Raw genomic sequence first — 19084 nt, 5'->3', positions numbered from 1 at the left:
TCACCATCTTGCCTCCAGAGGGAAATTGGCTTCCTCCATGTTCCGTCCACGGGTTGAGAGGTGTGCAATTCATGGAGATCTGAAGTCAAGTCGTGTTTGGTGGGCATGGCTCCTAGCACGGGCTCAGCATTTTGGATTTGGGGCCCCATAATAGAATCCTGAGATGTAGCGTTGAATGAAGCTGCTTTGCGTTTGATTTGGCCACGTCCCTTCAGAACAAATAAACCCCCGCTTCAGAAATCCTCTGTACTACATTTATTTTCCAAATTAAAATGAATTGTTGTGAAAGCCATTTGAGAATTTAAAACCCTCTGTGAAATGATCAGAGACTTAAGAGGAGAGAGAGTGGTGTCATAAAACCACACCCCCAAACCAGTCGGCTAACAGTTAGAACCACGTGGCCAGACCTTCTAGGATGATGCACTACGTGACCTTGGAAATTTCTCTTCACAGCTCCGTGCCTCAGTGTTTCCGCCTGCTCTAATGGAATGGTGCTATAGCTACTGTTGGCAGAGCCCTTTGGGATCCATGGATGGAAGACTCTCTGCAGATATAACTAATGTCTTAGACCCGCAGAGCTCTTCTTGAACATAAGGAAGTTATCAATTTAAAAAGTAACAAGGGATCTCCCATGGGATATTTACTGCCTCCTTTAAAATCATAGGTCTGGAAGGGGCCTGGTGAGTCATCCAGACTTCTCCCTGCATCTGATGGGGCCTGTGCTTGAGCTGCCTCAGATTAACGGTACCCCTCATTCTTCAGTTAGGAGTGCAATTATTCCTCCAATGAAAATTTTTAGGTTTTCAAAAAATACCTTTTTTTTAAGCTTCCTGGTGGATGACCGGTTTTTCCCTTTCCTTTTTTTTTTTTTTTTTTTTTTGCGATACGCGGGCCTCTCACTGTTGTGGCCTCTCCCGTTGCGGAGCACAGGCTCCAGACGCGCAGGCTCAGCGGCCATGGCTCACAGGCCCAGCCGCTCCACGGCATGTGGGATCTTCCTGGACCGGGGCACGAACCCGTGTCCCCTGCGTCGGCAGACGGACTCTCAACCACTGCGCCACCAGGGAAGCCCCCTTTTCCTTTTTATTGTAATAATTTTGTTTACTGTCTATAAGATTAAGACAATGACTCAAACCATCAGCTAGCAGTTGACATCAGACTTTAGAAGTCATGGATATGATTGCATCGTCTAGGGTTATATATGTTTAGAAGAGGGCTGATGACCCTTTCAAATTCAAGTCCCCCCAGTTTATCTGTTCCCCTCAATTATAACCAAGAATAATCCAGGACCCTCGGTAATTAAGTTTGTCCCTTATCCATTTGCCATGGGATGAGCTCAGACCTTTAGCCTCTCCACTTAGGAAGCTCCAGGGAAATTTTCATTATACACAAGCTTGGAACCTTTTCTCCATCAGGCCCCCATGGCTGGCTTCACCCAACTCCCATGGGTGCTGAATTGTCTCCAGGAGCTGAGGCCAGCCTCCCTGGTGCTTACAGCCTTGATGCTAAATTCCTCGTGCTTCCCAGGCCCCACTGTGCGTAGGGGCCAGTGGGGCAGAGCAGATAGCAGGGGATGTGGAATGGCACCGTGATTTTGCCTGGGCTGTGAAAACACACGCTTTGCCCTAACCTCAGTATCCCTAGATGAGCAGTGGGGTGAACACCTCTCCAGGTGGATTGTCAGGTTCTTTGCCATCACCGGTTCCCTGCTCTGTGCTTTCCTGAGATTTCACCCGGAAAAGGAGTGCAGGTGGCAGGTAGATTCAGCAACTTCATTCCCCGTAGCTTTTCTGCTCTCTTTTCCCCACCTGGAAGTTAAAGGTGCCTCCTTAAATAATGTGGCGGTGTCTTTGTAGGAGGTTTTCAGTGTGGAGGCCCTTCCCACCCAGGTAGAATGTGTGTTTCTGCCCCACCTTCACAGGAGGACTTCCGGCCCCTCGTTGCTCTGATGCTCCACTCTCTCCCACACCATCTCTCCTCCAGCCCCAAATCCCTGAACTGCCCTCCTCGCCTCGCCTCCCTCATGCTTTCCTTTCTCAAATCCTGAAACCCTGATCCTGTTAGTTTGCTGTGTTCCAGGGCTCAGTGTCTCGTGGGGGTAACATAATCCCGCAGTAAATCTAATGGGCCCCGCCAGGCACACACAGAGGGGGATGTGCACATCCCAGCACCTCAGCCCCCAGCCCCAGAAAGAAAGCGGTCTCCCTGCCCTACAGCCCCCGACCAGCTCCTGCTTGCTTCTCTATCTCCTCCCTCATATCAGCAAAACTGCTTGATGACGAAAGCAGCCCTGAAGTAAAGGAGGAGGAGACAGGAGGGCATCATGGTCATAAACGAGCATTTGGTGGCTAGGGAATTTCTCTGCTCTACCCGCATCCCTTCCCTCCCTTAAATTCTCTCTCTCTCTCTCTCTGTCTCTCATATATATATATATATATATATATATATATACATGAGAGAGACATCCTTTCTGATTCTGTATCTGGCTAAGTTCCCACATTCACTAGAATAAGAGCAGCTTTAAAAAATTTTTATAGTCTTTAAGGAAGAGTTTTAAGAGAGAAATGTCAGGACCATGATTTACAAACAGGAAAAAAAAGGTCCATTACCTTAGCATCATTTCCCAAGTGCAGCATTCACCCTCACCCACACCTGTTTGGTGCAACAAATTAATTAAACAGGATGGCATTCATTGATTAACAATTTATTTCTACGTGTAGCCCCAATGGCTAGCTTTAGAGAAAATGCAAGGGGAGGAGGTGGGAGTGGGAGGGCTGGGACTAGGTTCTGCAGTGAGGATGAGCCGGTACCATTGTTTCTGAGACAGATTTTTTAAATGCGCTCCTGGTTTCCCCCGTCTCTGCCCTCGACTCCTGTCATCTCTCTGCTCTGCCTGCTTTGTTCTCCTCCTTCAGTGTCTGTGCCAGGGAGATTGAAAAGGAGAACTTTGGATGCGATGCAACATGTGTTAGTGGAGAGAAATATTTATTCTTTAAAAAAGGAAGAAGAAGGTCTCCTGCACAATTTCTACCTCAGGGCTCCAACACTGTGTTGTCTTTGAAAAATTTCCTGCTTCTGTGCAATCCCTGGAGCTGGCCACGTTCAGATATTTACAGCAAAATAGAAATAAACTATAGGTCACAGCATAGGGAGTGAAGAGACGGGCATGCGCAGGTGCAATACTGAAGCCCTATCAGAGGGAGGCTGTGCACAGAATGAGGGCCTGCCTCGTGGCGGGAGGTTAAACAGCCAGGAACACTGTGAGGCTGCACCGTGTCCTTCCACCAAGGAGCTCAAAGACGTTGACGGACATGGAGCATCTACACCGGCCTGGGCGCCCGGATGTTGATGGCAGAGATGAACGGTGTATGGGAGAGGGATGTAGGGCTGGCAGAGAAGCCCCCCACATAGAGGCCTCCAAGGTAGGCCGTGAAACACTCACTGCTCTCAGCGGCGCCTGAGTCGCTGCACACTCTGCAAAGAGGACTTTGGGAGGGGTCAGCAGGGAGCCGTGGTGTGACTAGAAATGGGGAGAAAGACAGAGAAAAGATGACCTCAGTGATGCTTTCTGGCTAGATGTTTCTTCTTAGAGTTTATATATTATTTTCTTGAATGTGGTTTTTACATAGTATTAGAGTCCACGCCTCACGAGCTCACAGGAGTGGTCACAACATGTTGATTTTCTTTTCCTGGTTGGGGGGAGGAGATTGCGGAGGGGGGTGAAGTTGTAGATAATAACCAAATTGGGATATTGGAAAGCAGCCAATTTAACTGGCAGATGCCCCCCTCCCCCCTGAGGTGCAAATCAGAAAATGCATGACGTGCTGCTGGTTTCTGATTCTGTCTTACTGAAAATAAACCAAAGGTCTCAGAAATCAATTGGAAAGCGTTGGATTATGTTCAGAATTCAGCAAGGCACCAAATGGATTATCCAAACCACTTCTTGTCCTGAATTGTTTTTTAAACTTGGTTTATAGAAGTGCACTTGAAGAAATCTTTATGTTCAACATAGCTTCATATATATATATATATATACATATATATATATTAGTCATTACAACATTATCAACGCGATCCCCACCTCTTAAGAAGGTTAGGGTCACTTTGAACACACCTCTGGTTTTCCTTTCGGCAGGAAAGCAACCATATTAACATTTCTCTTTTAAAGTTAACAAAACTGTATACCATGTGTGACATCCAGCTTTTAAAGCAGATGTTAAAATGTGATCACCACGTTTGATATACGTCTATCTGGGTACGCCATATGCTGACAAGCCACTGAGTTTTCTCAGCAATATGGACTCCTCACTGCAAAGTCATGGCCTGAAAATTCCTGGCCTCAAGGTGGGACTTGAGAGTCAGTGGCTTTCAGAACTTGAACTTCCCCAGTTGAACAAAGACCTATTTATTGCTTGTGACGTGGCTTCCAGTCCAATATCTGTCCTTGGTATCGTGCAGGCACTGGAGCCAGCAGGGAGGGCTGGTAGAGTTCAGTGTGTCTACCTGCAAGCGTGTTATCGACTTTATTTTCCTGAAGGAGAAATCAAGGTATCTAAGGTTTATTGATTGGCCTATAGTGATTCAGTGAGTCGGAAGGGAATAGGGAGTAAAACCAATTCCCTGGCATCATCTCCCAAGCACACAACCCCTTACCTTGCAATGGCAGGACTGGAAGCCAAGGTTCCATCTCAGAGAATTTGATCAGAAAACATATGAAGGGTGATTCTGAAACCACAGAAGCATTGAAAAAGTCATAAAGATGTATAATGTATGATAGCATTTACCAGCTATAAATAGGGCAGTGCAAGGATTAGAAATAGAGACCTTGGAAATCCATTGGGTCAGGAGAAATAGAAACTGCTTAATATTTCATTAAAAATGGATCTTCTTAAATTGCACTTTGATATCTTTGGGCGAAAGACGATATGTAAGAACTAAGGTGTTGTTATGTATGACTCTTCGTTATTAATCATTTGAACTGTTATTGAACTAAAACGTCAGCAAGATATTTTCTCCCTCTGAGTGGGGCAGTCACCATGTGTTTTGGGCACTGTTTGAAGTATATGAAAATCCACTTCACTTGTCCACAAAAGCACTTAGGCTACAAGGGACAACGGTAACTAAAATGCCATGCTAGAAAGTGGACGCTTCCGGGGCAGTTCTAAATGAGAAACTCTTGTGAAGAAAGCCTTAGAGTCTGGGGGCCAGAGCGGACCTTGCAAATCAGCTCATACAATCCCCTCATTTAATGGAGGAGGAAATTGGGGCCTGGGGGAGGTACAGATATTTGCCCACACCTAGGAGCTAATTAACTGCAGAGTCTGGTTCCTGGTTCAGTGGTGTTTGGACTTTTTTTTCCCACTACACCCACCTCAGAGTGAGAGGTATACAAAAAGTTTATTAAAATAAGATGGTATTCCTTCAGCCAAGGGTCCAGAGAGCGGAAGGCAGATATGAGCCCAAGGTCAAGAGCAAACAAGACACCAAGAAGGACATAGGCTTGGAAACGGGAAGGATAATTTGAGGTCACATTGAAAGAGGCTTCATTGGGTTCCAGGGGTGGGAGAAGAGTGAGCAAAACTGAATAGCAGAATGAAGGTCAATTTGAGCACCAGGTAGATGTCCTCAGGGACATCAACCACGTGCCTGCCTCCCTTTCTGGCTGAGGCCATTGTAGACAGAGATCCAGGGGCTCACCCAAGCCTGGGGCCACACGCATCCATGGGAAGACCAGCCCCTCCCCAGGTGTATACCCACACGTGTGTGCCCCCCGTGCCCACAGGCAGCCAGCCTTCCCAAGGCAGTCCACAGACAAAGTCGTTTCCTTACTGAGGAAGGAGAGGAAAGGTTTCTTGGTGTTGTCTGCCAAGGCTGAGAAATGAAGGGGTCAGATAAGATAAAATTGGATATTAAAAACATGAGACATGCTGTGTTTCTAAACGGTACCAGCGTGGTGTGTACGCTGTGGATTAGCAGCTGTGTTAAAGTTCAGATCCACTCAACACTCCAGTTATATATTCACGTGGAAAATCAAGCCCCCACCCCTGCCCCCTCGCTTACGAACTCCTCAGCATCTCCTGTTGGAGGTCACACACAGCCACCGTCACCATCCTCAGGGAGTAGGCCAGTGGGGACCCACCGCTGCTCACAGCAGCCGTCTGAAATGAGCAGAGGGCTGCATTTGCTTCTTCCCTGCCAAAGCAAAACAAAACAAAACAAAGAGCCTCTGCCTCACGCTGAATTCTCGCAGAACCGATTAATCTCTTTCCCTTGGATTCAGTTCCTCCATCCCTCTCCTCAGAGCTTCAGAGGAAGCCAAGGAACGGGCATGGCGAGGCTGAGATCGTGCTGGGCCCTGGGCCCTCCTGCCAGTGGCCCCTCCCCAGATTAGATCACAGAGGTTCAGGCGCCTCTCTCTTCCCTTAGGCCTTCTCCCAGGTGTCTGGAACTAACCCTCTTTCCTTCTGCTTTCGTGGCGCTTCTTCTTCCTCCGCTTTGTCTTCTCGCCCGTCTTTGTCCTCAATCACTATGCAGGAAGCCGCCAAACCGAAGCTGGGAGGGATGGGGGGGCACGCAGTCCCGCCTTGGTGCTCCGTGCGGTCCGCAGGGAGCAGAGGAGGAAACTGGTGGACTGGGACCAGGGCAGAGGCTTCCCAGGGGAGGAGAAGGAGTGGCAAGGCTGGTGCGGGAGCTCCCCTGGAATCAGTGGGCTCAACACCAGGAACGAGGGGTTGCAACTGAATACCGTGGTCCAGGGAAAACTTGTTTCCTCCTCTCCTTCCCTCTCTTTCTCTTAAACAGGCCACTTCCCCTCATTTGGCAAAAGGTATGAAGGCTCTGAGCCTTCACCCCCACTGTCAGTGGGGTGCTCTTAACAGCTCTAACTTTTGACCTTAGTAAGTGGGAAATATAGAAGGTTCAAGGTTGCCAAATGGCAGAGTTCCTGGTTACAGTTCCTAAGGAAGCAAGGACCACGTTGTTCGTTAGCTCTAAGCTTCTGTGCTGCTCTTTGCTGTTACTCGGGTCATTCTACGTTGGGATTACGAACACCCTGGGAGCAAGCACATGACTGAAGAGCAACTCTACTTCCATTCCACCCATGCTTGGGGACCTTAAGGGCTCCACGGCTCCTAGCCACCAACATAAACGCTGCAGATGTAGACGAGATGAGAGTCAAGGGAGAAAACCACAAGCCTGAAATCTAAAAACGTGGCAAGGGCTTGAGATCTGGACAGACATCTCTGAGCCTCAGTTTTTTCATCAGTAAAGTGGAAATAATAGTACTTACTTCCCAGAATGTTGTAGGCCTAATTATGTTTACATAGTGTCTGGCTCAATGAGATTCCAATATACCATGTTCCCCATTCCCCTTATCCCAGGTCTGTCAGTGCCTGAACAGCTCGCATGTTATAGGTGCCAGGAGCTGAAGGAGCTTGTCCCCCTACCCAGGAGAAATTGCTAGTTGTTGCAGAGTTGCCTGTGAGTGGACTTGCGGTCACATGGTTGTTAGAGCTATGAGAGGTATGATCTAGAAGCGATGGTTAGTTGGTCTTTCCCTTCACTCTTATCCAGGGAAACCAAGAGAAACTTACATATACTTGTTGCAGCTACTCTTTCCTTTTTTAATGGAGAACACAAAAAAGCCTAAGGCAGTTACTGGTTTGGGCCATCTGGTAAGCTAGGACTTGCTCCTACCATGTTGGATTAGATGCTACTCTGGAAAGCCTTTCCTCCCATAAGAGGTGCATTGGTCAGATGGGGACAAGGATGGATTTCATTACAGGGCAGGGTCTACGGTGAGAGAAAGCCAGAGCAGGGCTCCAGCGGCCTGTCTGCAACCCTGACCCTACAACAAAGACCAGAAAGAACCAAGCAAGTGTTGATTGACACGGGGGCACCGGGGGTGGACAGCACTCCCGCCCTCTCACCCCTCCATGGAGCCCTCTAAGGAACTAACAGAAACAATTGTGAAGCACTTTGTGATTATAAAATACCCTGGAAATCTTTCTATAGGCCTGAAACCTGAGGAAAAGGGAAAGTCAAGTTCAAGCTAGTGAGAGAGGTCCACAACCCTAAAAGATGACATTGTCGCTCCATTTTTTGTTTGTTTGTTTGTTTTTTGTTTTGTGATACGCGGGCCTCTCACTTGTTGTGGCCTCTCCCGTTGCGGAGCACAGGCTCCGGACGCGCAGGCTCAGCAGCCATGGCTCACGGGCCCAGCTGCTCCGCGGCATGTGGGATCTTCCCGGACCAGGGTACAAACCCGTGTCCCCTGCATCGTCAGGCAGACTCTCAACCAATGTGCCACCAGGGAAGCCCTGTCGCTCCATTTTTAAAGGATATTCTTTCTTTTTCCTCTCTCTCTCTCTCTCTGTCTCTCTGTCTCTCTGTCTCTCTGTCTCTCTGTCTCTCTGTCTCTCTCTCTCTCTCTCTCTCTCTCTCTCTCTCTCCCTCTCTCTCCCTCTCTCTCCCTCTCTCTCCCTCTCTCTCTCTCTCTCTCTCTCTCGACTTCTGAAAGTGTTTTCCTTTCATGGTGCCTTCCTCTGCTGGCCCTCAGGCCCACAGGCAAAATTTTCCTTCCCTCCAAAAGTTTTTGTGAAGACCATGTATTGTTTTCAACTTAGAGCAGTGTGAGAAATTACATTTTTTTATGGTGTTTCTAAAACAGCACCAAACAACAAACCCACTGATTATTTCTAAGCTTAAGAGAAAATTGAACAGACCTTTCCCTCTCCGTCAAAGGCTGCGTGGCTCACCTACATACGGGGATTGCTATAACATGGATTCATGTGTGATGTTACAGATCTTCCAAGCCAACAACGATGCCGCGGAGGTGGTTCTGAACAAGCTGCACTCACCACTGCTGACACGCTTCGTCAGGGTCCGTCCACAGACCTGGCACTCGGGCATCGCCCTCCGCCTGGAGCTCTTCGGCTGCCGGGTCACAGGTGAAGTGGGGCTCCTGTGAGGTCGGGGAGCTCTGCGCCCCCTTCCAGCCCTCTGCAAACGGCTTGATTGCACCACGTGACCTTAACAGAAGGCTGGCTTTTACCTGTAACTCCCTGTATGGGTACTGAATGCACACTGACTCTAGACCCTGCCTTGCCGGCTACCATTTCTTCACGCACACTCCACTCACTCATTCGCTGCACAAATACTTACGGAAGGCCCGCTGTGTGCCAGGCCACACATTGGGAGCTGGAAGTGAATAAGAGAAGGGAACCAGCAGATGGGGTCCCTGACATGCGGAACTTTCAGGCGGGTAGGCAAGACAGATAATAAACACATGTAAGTACAGGGGTAATTATACACGAAGATGCGTGTGTGAAGGAAAAGGCCAGGATGCCCTGAGAGTGAGTGAGGGGGCCTCACTGAGTGTTGACTGAAAGTTTGGGGACAGCCTTTCTGACGAAGTGACACTTAAACTCGGGGATGAGTAAAGAGTAGTCTGATGGTGACTGAGGGGAAGAGCATTTTGGGTAGAGGGAACAGCATGTTCCAGGATGCTGGCAGGATGCAGGGCAGTAAAGAGCTGTGGTAACACATGTGAAATTAAGATCTGGTCCCAGGAATGGTTCCATCTAGTTCGGGAAATAATCCCCTGGGTAACAATTCAATGCTCAGCTGAGCTCCCCTGCACTCACTGCCCCAGGAGAATCAGTGGGGACTGTGTCACCAAGGATGTGAGAGTCCTTGGCTAACAACATGAGACACTCGGCCATGCCAGGCACCACGCTGAGTTCTTTTATATTGTAACTAACAGAATCCATGCAACAACACCCAAGAGGTAAGTACTGCTATTAGCCCTCCTTTAGGCCTGGGGAAACTGAGGGACAGAGCACTTCAATTATTTTCCCAAAGTCAAGCAACTAGTAAGTGACAAAGCAAATGTGAATCCAGCTAGTCTGGTGCCCAGCTGAGCTCTTAACCACAGTGCTATCCCACCTTGAAATGCAAAGAAATCAGTGCTGACTTAAAAGTGTTTGATAGTCAGGTTCTTTGACAGTTCCCTACTGGTTGGGGGTGGTTCCAGTTAGCAGGGTACCAGCATGACCTCTTGTACCTTCCACCCTCTCCGCAGACGCCCCATGCTCCGACATGCTGGGGATGCTCTCGGGCCTCATTGCCGACTCCCAGATCTCTGCTTCCTCCACCCGCGAGTACCTCTGGAGCCCCAGTGCTGCCCGCCTGGTCAGCAGCCGCTCAGGCTGGTTCCCTCGGATCCCTCAGGCCCAGCCGGGCGAGGAGTGGCTCCAGGTAGACCTGGGAGCGCCCAAGACTGTGAAAGGCGTCATCATCCAGGGAGCCCGCGGAGGAGATAGCATCACTGCCGTGGAAGCCAGGGCATTTGTGCGCAAGTTCAAAGTCTCCTACAGCCTAAATGGCAAAGACTGGGAGCACATCCAGGACCCCAGGACCCAGCAGCCGAAGGTAGGATGTTCCCGGAGGACTCCCTAACCTTGCCCCAAACAGGGAGGTTGATTTGGGGGATGTTGATTTCCCATCTAGATGGTCATCACCAACCCCTGCCTGTCAAACAAATATTAACTGAGAGATTACTTTGTGCCCAGCCCTCTGCTAAATGCCTTATTTTAGCCTTTACAACATCTCTAGAAGGTAGGTCCTTTCATCCCTCCCATTTTAGAGGTAACAAAACTGAGGCTTGATGTCATGCCAGGGTCATACGGTACCTGTGGTAGAGCCATGATTCAGACACAAGTCTCACTCCAGAGCCCAAATGCCTAACCACTACTCAACACTGCCTTTCTACTGTCTTGGACACTCTTTCTACCCTGTTTCAGATAAAGTGTCCTTGGAACTGGCCAGACATCCAAAGGGGATGTGGTTTTTGGAGGCTCAACTATAGAAACTAGTGAATTACTTCCAAAAACAACTGTGTTTTTCTGAGTGTTGCTGCACTCCTTTGTATTTTCCTGGGCTTTACTACTTAGATCTTTCTTGCCTCTCACATGGAGGCTGGGAAGAGGCAAGAGAAACTAACTCCAGTCCAGAAGCGCAGGCCAGTGTAACACCCCCTTCTGCCATCGGAAGAGTGAAGGTCAGCCCTCAACGAGGGGCACCAAGGAGCCCCAGGAAATGGAGAGGACATCACAGCCCTGTCCCTCTCCAGGTTAATCTCCCAATCAGCCAGGCGTTCCGATCCTCATTGCTAAGTTACCCCTGATTTTCCTCAGAAGAGCAGGGCCCCTAATAAAGAAGGGGTATCACGTGTCTCTGTTTAGCAAATGTTTTCCATTCTTAATGCAGAGGCAAGGTCTGGGTTGGAGGTTTTGCAGTGCTGATGTAAACTCCCAGCTCATAATTCCAGCGGCTTGGAAAGGCTCAGTGCTTGGTAACTGGAACCTTCAGTGGATGGAGCAGAAGTCGGACCACTGGCTCCCCCAGGGACAGCTGACCCTGGCTCTTTTTTTTTTTTTTTTGCGGTACGCGAGCCTCTCACTGTTGTGGCCTCTCCTGTTGCGGAGCACAGGCTCCGGACGCGCAGGCTCAGCGGCCATGGCTTACGGGCCCAGCCGCTCCGTGGCATGTGGGATCTTCCCGGACCGGGGCGTGAACCCGTGTCCCCTGCGTCGGCAGGCGGACTCTCAACCACTGCGCCACCAGGGAAGCCCCACTCTGGCTCTTCTTGACTATTCTGAGGGCCTCGGAAAGGAGATGATCTTAGCCAGGGTCAGAGCCTGCCCTCCCCGTGACAGTGCCCCCCTTTTGGAATTGTGGGCATCCTGCAAAATGAGTTGGCTCTGCCTCATTCCTAGATGCTCATCAGCTACAGCCTCTGGCACACCTGCACACCAACAGTCCCCTAAGTCACTGGTTCACAGGTATGCTCTGGGTTGGGTCCTCCACCCGGCTTCAGCCGGGGCAGCCCCACTGTCATCCATTTTATGAGGTGTGGCTTTAGGTGAGGTTTCTTTTGACAGAATTTCTTCCACTAAACCAAGGTTGGGGGAACACAGTCTTAGATTATCAGGGTGTGACCAGTGGAAATTGTCATTAGCCTAGAAAAGGGATGGTCACTTTCCCTTCAGCCTCTCAGTGACCTGGCATTTTCTAAACCTAGACTTTCAAGCTGGGACTTTCTAAATCTAGACTTTCAAGCATCTGGGAAAGAACTTCTTTTTCTAGTAAACCGAGAACTTCAGAACAGGCAAGACAGCCTAAATGCCCTTCACTCCTCTCCAGCCAAATCCAGCTTAAGACTCACGCAGAGCCGAATTCTGAGTCCTCAGTTTCACTCCAAGGATAGAGAACAGAACCCAGCAATTGCCACTTTCATCTGCTCCCCATCTGCCGTGTTTCTCCCAAATGAATAAAAACCTTGGTCTGAGAATGGGGCTCCCACGGACCAAAACGGGCAGTGACCGTGAATTAATAACTCTGAAGCTACCTTCCGGTTGGATGTGAGGGGTGAGGTGGGAAGGGGGGAGGAAGGAGCAGAAAGGAGGAGTGAGGAGGGCTCCCACCTAAGAAGGGCTGAGCAACCTGTCTCCCCTGCAGCTGTTTGAAGGGAACATGCACTACGACACCCCTGACATCCGGAGGTTTGACCCTGTCCTGGCGCAGTACGTGCGGGTGTACCCTGAGAGGTGGTCCCCTGCGGGCATTGGGATGCGACTGGAGGTGCTGGGCTGTGACTGGACAGGTAAGGCCCTCTTTCCACTGTGGGTCTCACTCACATGGTCTCATGACCCCGGCTTCCTGGGATGGCCTGGGAGGAGGTCAGACCACGACGGGGACGGGGCAGAGGGGCAGCCATCCCTGGGGTGAAGCCCCATCCGTTCAAAACCCTGCTGCCTCCTGCCTGCCCTGGGCTGCACTTTGTTCTACCTCAAACCACCGGCACTGCAGCCTCTGGACTCAGGACAGCTCCTCAAGGGATGTGCTTTGTCATTTTTAAAGGATCATTTCAGTCCTCCAACCCCAGTCTCTCGAAAACAAATCATAACCACACACTGCCCACCCAAATTCAATTAGACCCTGACTCTTCAGGCCAGAGGGCTGTGGCTGTTGATTTAGGGAAGAAAAAAAAATGCTCATGATAATAAAGTAATCGGTTTATGTCTGAATCTGGCCTCCAGATGTCTGTGGCTAAGAGACTTCATTTTCATTTCGAAGCCACATCTGTAAAAGGCATTTATTTGCTCAGGAGGGACCCTGTTGCAGGGGAGCTGCCGAGAGCCCGACTTCTTCCCCGTGTGCCGCAGGAGGCTCGCTGGGCTCCACCCTGCGTCGCAGGCCCTGGGAGCACCTCCGAGTCTCCTGAACGAAGATGAGGCCCGCTGATCATGGCCACCCTCCAGGTTTCCCGGGAAGCACCCCATCCATCCTTCCGAGTCGGGTCCGCCTCCCCTCCAGGCCCCGCCCTCCTCCCCGGTGCAGGGCTGGGACAGAGCCCAGCTCAAGCCGGAGCCGGAGCCGGAGCTCGCTTGCTGCCTGCCAAACGGAGCTGGGGGTGGGGTGGGGCGAGGCAGCAGGCAGGACCCCGGCCCCAGGTATCTCCATTTTCCTGTCTGTGCCGTACCTGTCAGCAGCTCACCCAGCAGGGGATCGTGGAGGATTAGTAAGAGCATGTCGGAGAAGTGCTTTCGGCTCCCGGGGCGAAAAGTGCTGCCTGTGTTCCGTTATGATGGCGCCGAGGAAGTGTCCCGTTGAGGCACGAAGGCTGGGAATCGGGCCCAAATTAGCCTTTCTCACCTTTCAATGGAAGGCAGCCCCAGTGAACATATTTTAGTGGGAAGACACTTTACTCCCCATCACGGAGTGAGGCAAGGTTCCCTGCAGCCTGCTGAGTGTTCCTCACCTGTCCTCTTGCAGGCGCTGAAAACTGCCCTCCAACAGTGACACAAGCTGGCTTCTTCTGGCCAGAATCAGAGGCTTAGAGATGCAGGGGACCCGAGGGCTTCTAGGCCAGTGGCTTTCAAACGTTTCTGACCACCATCCACAATTTAAAATAAATTTATATCACGAGCCACTCGACTTACAAGCATGCATGCACACAAGCACACATACACGTGTGTGCTTATGGGATATAGTATATCATTAAGCACCTGGACTCTGGGGACAGATCGCCAAGTTCAAGTCCTGCCTCTGACGATCTCGGTTATCCTAGCTGAAGAAGGGGGGGTGACCATAGTATATCTGCACCCCCTAGGGTTATCATGAGGATTCAATAAAATAATGGATATAAAATATTTAGCCTGCTGCTTGGCACCTAATAAACTTGTTACAGTAAGTAAGTGTGACTGAAACAAAAGGTTCCCAAAGCGGTGCTCATCCTTGCCACGTGAGTATACTCTGAAATATTATAGCCCCTATTTTAAAACGCTAGTCCTGACTCACGAAATTGATCTACAACCTGTTGACAAGGGTGACATACAGTTTGAAAAAAAAATCACCGATCTAGGCCAATGCCTCCTTCACAGAGAGGGAAACTGAGTCCCAGAGAGAGGAGCCACTTGCCAGAGGCCGATCAGCTACTGACTCATACTTCCCCCCTGTCCATGGTCCTCTGTGCCACGCCTCTTACCGGGCTGGCCCTGCTTTATGACCGGCTGGACAATTGCTATTGGCCTTTTCCTCCTATTGCCCCCCACCAAGCTGGCCCAAATTACACCGGTGATGGTCAGCAACAGGTTTCTCATTTCAAAGTCCTCCTGGCTGTTCCTTGGAAGATCAGAGTAGGGGCTCGATACCCTCCACCCAGCCTCCTTCCCTTTGAAGTCTCTGACATCTGTTTTCAATTGCTGGGGAGCGTAGTTTGATGGGCAGTTCGCTCTAAGTGTCCAGTACAAACACAGTGGACACAGAGGCCGGCTACCGTTTCCTCACTTTCATTCACACGGCCTGCCCTCTCATTGCCTCACCCGCCCCCTGTGCCCCTGGATTTAACATTATCTCTCTGCCACCCAGCTCACCCACTCAGCTACCTAACATTTCCAGGAACCTCTCTCCCAGGCCACGTGGCTTTCTGCTTGTCAAATTTCCATTCATTTCTGTGACTCATCCTTGTTCCCTTCATTCCTACCCCAAAAGGATAACAGGGAAAATAATGGGCTGGGTTGAGTTACTGCAGCTAAATAATTTGACAGGGCTGCTTCACCTGTTCATTTGTTTGTATTTCAAATGATTACTTCTTGCCTTGCTGACCACAGTTTGCTTTACAATGGAGTTTGCGATTCTGTGGCACAGTAACAAATATGAACTTACAAGTTAGGACGCTTTGAGGTTATTTGCCCAGCCACGTTTGGTCACCTGCTACTTGTATTTTGAATAAGTTGCCAACATTGACAGGGCTGGAGATTTTCCCTGGAGATTTTGTTTGTTTCATGCGAGGGAAAAAAAAAATCTTTTTGCCAAGATCTGGCCACACTGGGCCACCTCGCCTCAGTTCCTCAACCTGCTGGAACCAGTCATGTGGTGGCCTCCTTTAAACCAGGTGTGCAGAACCCCTCTGCCATCTCCTGTCCCAGCCTTTACTCTCCCAGCCCCCAGCAGGCCATCCTCCCTTACAGTAGCAGTTAGCCTCCTAGAAGCATTTGAATTTGCCACACCCTGACCTAAAGGCACAGCCCCAAATTATTTCCACTGAATGGAGTCTGAGTCACTTTGAGCCCATATTCTTTTCCATCCGGTTTTGTGCAAACGCGAACAACGATGTCTGGGGTCGCACCTCCCAGGCTGTCTGGCTTGGCTATGACTTCAGCCGTTGTGCTTCTGATTATCTTGTAATAGGTGGGCCCCCAGGTCGGGTTAGCTTTGGTTCCGTCTGACTCGGAGAAGACAGAGAAGAGAAGGCCCGTTCCACGCGCAAACAGGGCCCGTTCCACACGCAAACAGGGCTGAGCCCGAGACACGACAGCAGTCACCCAAGGGGCTGTGCTCAGACGGGTGTTTTCCACAGGACGGAAGCTCACTCCATTAACCCCGTTTTTTTCAAACCATTTTTGATGGGTGTCCTTCATTGCTTGTGTGTGTGTGTCACCCACATCTGTGTCTGAAACAGAACACCCAGAGCATGGTTGAGCCCTGCCTGTGGTCAGTGTCACCTACGTTCATTACTGCCTGGTGCGCGTGGCCTTTTGAGCCGGCCTCAGGGCCTCTGCTGTGGAGTAGAGTGTGGGTTTGTGTTCTTGCCTCCATTACGGCTATTTCTACAGCTTGGGACCGTTCTCCTTAACACAGGCCATGGTCCTGATGTCATCACAGCACACAGAAGTGACGTCACGGGTGTGTGTGTGTCCATCTTGGATTTCCTTTTTTCTCCCTTCTTGAAAGGCCCACCCTTGGAGAGGAGACTTAGTATTTGGCATCTTCCTGCTGGGTTTTGACACAGGCTGCCGCACGTGGTATTCACTCCCCTTCCTTTGCCTTTCTGCAGACTCAAAGCCGACGGTTGAGACACTGGGACCCACCGTGAAGAGCAAAGAGACCACCACCCCATACCCCATTGACGAGGAGGCCACGGAGTGCGGGGGGAACTGCAGCTTTGAGGATGGTGAGGATGGGGCCAGAGCCGTATTTCATCCAGGATGGTATGGGTGCCGACCAGTCTCAGTGGAGGCTGGCCCATGGCTGGGGCCGGGACCTGGGGGTCCCCTAGGTCAGAGGTCAGGGAAGTGTGGTACTTAGGGGCTTGGGGCAGTGGCTATTTCCAACCCATCTAGAAGCATTCAGATATTGGCACAACCAGTACAGCCCTACATCAGCTGAGATAAGGGGCCATCCAAGGAGGATGACTCCCTTGAGTAGTCTCGTTTCCTAGCCCTCACTTCGTATCTTTAGAATCCACAACTGTGATCGCCCCTCCTGCTAAGCTTGTCCCTGGGGCACAGTCAAGGGAAGATCTGGCTGTCCTCTTGTCAGTGGAGCGCGATAGGTTAACTCAGCGGTTAACCATGATTTAATTGCGTTGCCCTGCGTCTTTTACCACCACCAGTTGAGAAAGCCTGACAATTAGGATTATAAGATAGGGCACCGCATCCTCCACGAGGCGAGCGCAGGTCAGTGACAAAGACAGAAGAACGAAAAGGCACCTCACCCATTCCTCAAAACTCAGGGCCACCTATTGGCGATTAGTCTCTTCACATGGGAAATCGACTGCATTCTCATTTTATCTTCTAAGCATATCCAAGTTAGAGAAAAACAATAATTGGAAGAGCCCAAAAGGACATCACATTTTCAATCTTCCTGCTAAGGTCGCAGAATATGAGGACATTCCTTAACAAACTACAAAGTTTGGAACACCTGGCATTTGGGGCTAGAATTTAATGCTTGACAGCCTCAATTTACAGTAAATTACTGATCGTTATTAAACGTTCATTAAACCAAATGAGGGAAGATTGGTGAAGAGGCTTGGGAAGTGATGGAGACATAAAGACGTAGCGCCGAGTCAGTAGGTAGATGGTGAAATCTGTGGATCCGCACCCTTAGCCACTTGACAGTATGAGAAACTGCAAGGATGCAGTGGACGTCTCCCCAACATGGCTACAAAGAAGAATGGGAGGGGAGCCAAAAATAAATGCTGAAGTTGTGTGACTGCAAAATGATAATTTAATGCATATGCTCTCAGGAATGTGCTTTTGTACATTGCGTGGGCCGGGGGACACTCTTGGTCAGGGATAGTTGAATACAGAATTCTGACATTTTAATGAACTTGTTTTTGTTTTATGAAGAGGAGAAAGAGACTTGGAGAATCTTCCAAGACATGTTGGAAAGAGTTGGAGAGCCAAAAGTGGAGCGCTCTCATTTACTGTGTGGTGTTGGATTAGCAGGGTTTGCTTGGTGCAGGGCAAAAGGAGGGGGTTTTGTCTAAATGGCAATCCAAAGGAAAATGTAAGGACTTTCAGAAGTTTAATATAATTTTCCCGTTTATAGTGGTTTGTTTCATTTGGGGTTTCTTTGGTGGTTCCTCCCCTCTCGCTTTTTTTTTTTTTTTTTTTTGCAAAAGATCTCTTTGTGGAATTGGGTTCCTGAGATACAGTATGCGTATAAACATTAGAGAGGAATTATGGTATATTGAATTACTCCATATTTTTGAACGGAAAAATAGAAACTTAGAAGTTGTCGGGAAAAGGGGATGGGGAGGGCTGAGGGCTGACTTTTCCAAGCCACAGGTTGACGCTTCAGTAATAGATTCCATGTGTTTCTTCTCAGCTCAAGCTGACTTTGGCCAAGGGTGGGCAAGTATTAAATATTCTTTCTTGGGAAGGGGAGACACGAGCAGGACCCAGTGGCAACCTGCCGCCAAGGCCAGCAGTGCCCTTCCCCTCAGAGGTGATCCGTCCTCGCCCCCCGGGTTGGGAGCAATGTGTTTCCACCAGTCGACTGTTCCCTTTAGACTTCCTAACCTGCCTTCCCCACGGAAATTCCTCTCTGGGAACCCTGAGAAGGGAAGTGAAAAGGCCAAAGACCCCACTTCCTCCCTGCTACCAGCGTTAGCCAACACTTTTCCGCTGTCTCCGCAGCTACTGAGGACAAGAGTCCAAATCTGGGTTCCCGTTTCCTCTCTTTCCCCACCTCCACCCCGCCCCCGACTTAATCACGTGTTTGGCACAAGCTCAGACTGGATTTTTAGAGCTGAGTGGAACCTCCAAAGAAACCCTTTGGGTTCGGTCTATTCGCTTAGAGGTGAACAGCCGAGTAGACGGGGGCGAGCCATTGTGTGGTCTCTTAGATTTCCATTCTGTGCTGTCCCTGGAATCCTGGCGTTCAGGCACTCCGAGCCATGTCAAATTATTTTTCCTCCTGGTCAGCGCTGAGCTGGGCGGCAGGCTGGTCTGGTCCCCTCAATTTGCCCTAACATGCCAAATCACCCGCCTGGCAGTGCCTCCCCCGGGGATGCTGAACTGACCCGGTCTTCTGAAACAAGAGGCCTGGCACAGGGAGGTGAAGGGCAAACAAGCCTCCCTTGTTTCCAAGATCACTTTCTCCTCCCTGGCCAGCACATCCCGCATTTTGAATTTCAGCCTCTCCGGATGCCAACGGGCTGTCCATCACTGCTGACAGCCAGGTTGGCAGGATCCTGCCTTCCACTGAGGCAATAGGGAGACATTCTTCTCTGGCA

At 50.0% G+C, this 19084-nt stretch overlaps 1 protein-coding gene across 5 annotated transcripts in view; it reads left to right on the top strand.

The window, feature by feature from the left end:
- The window catches only part of NRP2 (neuropilin 2), a 115116-nt gene that overhangs the window by 51009 nt on the left and 45023 nt on the right, over nucleotides 1-19084 (top strand). For all 5 annotated transcript variants that reach the window (XM_089916485.1, XM_022567493.3, XM_022567494.3 and 2 more), the window contains 4 exons: nucleotides 8804-8948; nucleotides 10082-10431; nucleotides 12520-12664; nucleotides 16400-16516. In XM_089916485.1, coding sequence (XP_089772611.1) covers nucleotides 8804-8948; nucleotides 10082-10431; nucleotides 12520-12664; nucleotides 16400-16516 — 757 coding nt within the window. The remainder of the gene's footprint in view (nucleotides 1-8803; nucleotides 8949-10081; nucleotides 10432-12519; nucleotides 12665-16399; nucleotides 16517-19084) is intronic.

This window comes from Delphinapterus leucas, chromosome 8 (assembly GCF_059928025.1).
Source record: "Delphinapterus leucas isolate spDelLeu-1000000601 "Yukka" chromosome 8, BTC_Dleu_Yukka2, whole genome shotgun sequence".
Classification (NCBI taxonomy): Eukaryota; Metazoa; Chordata; class Mammalia; order Artiodactyla; family Monodontidae; genus Delphinapterus; species Delphinapterus leucas.
The sequence above is the reverse complement of the archived record's forward strand: the minus strand, read 5'-3'. Positions and strand labels throughout refer to the sequence as shown.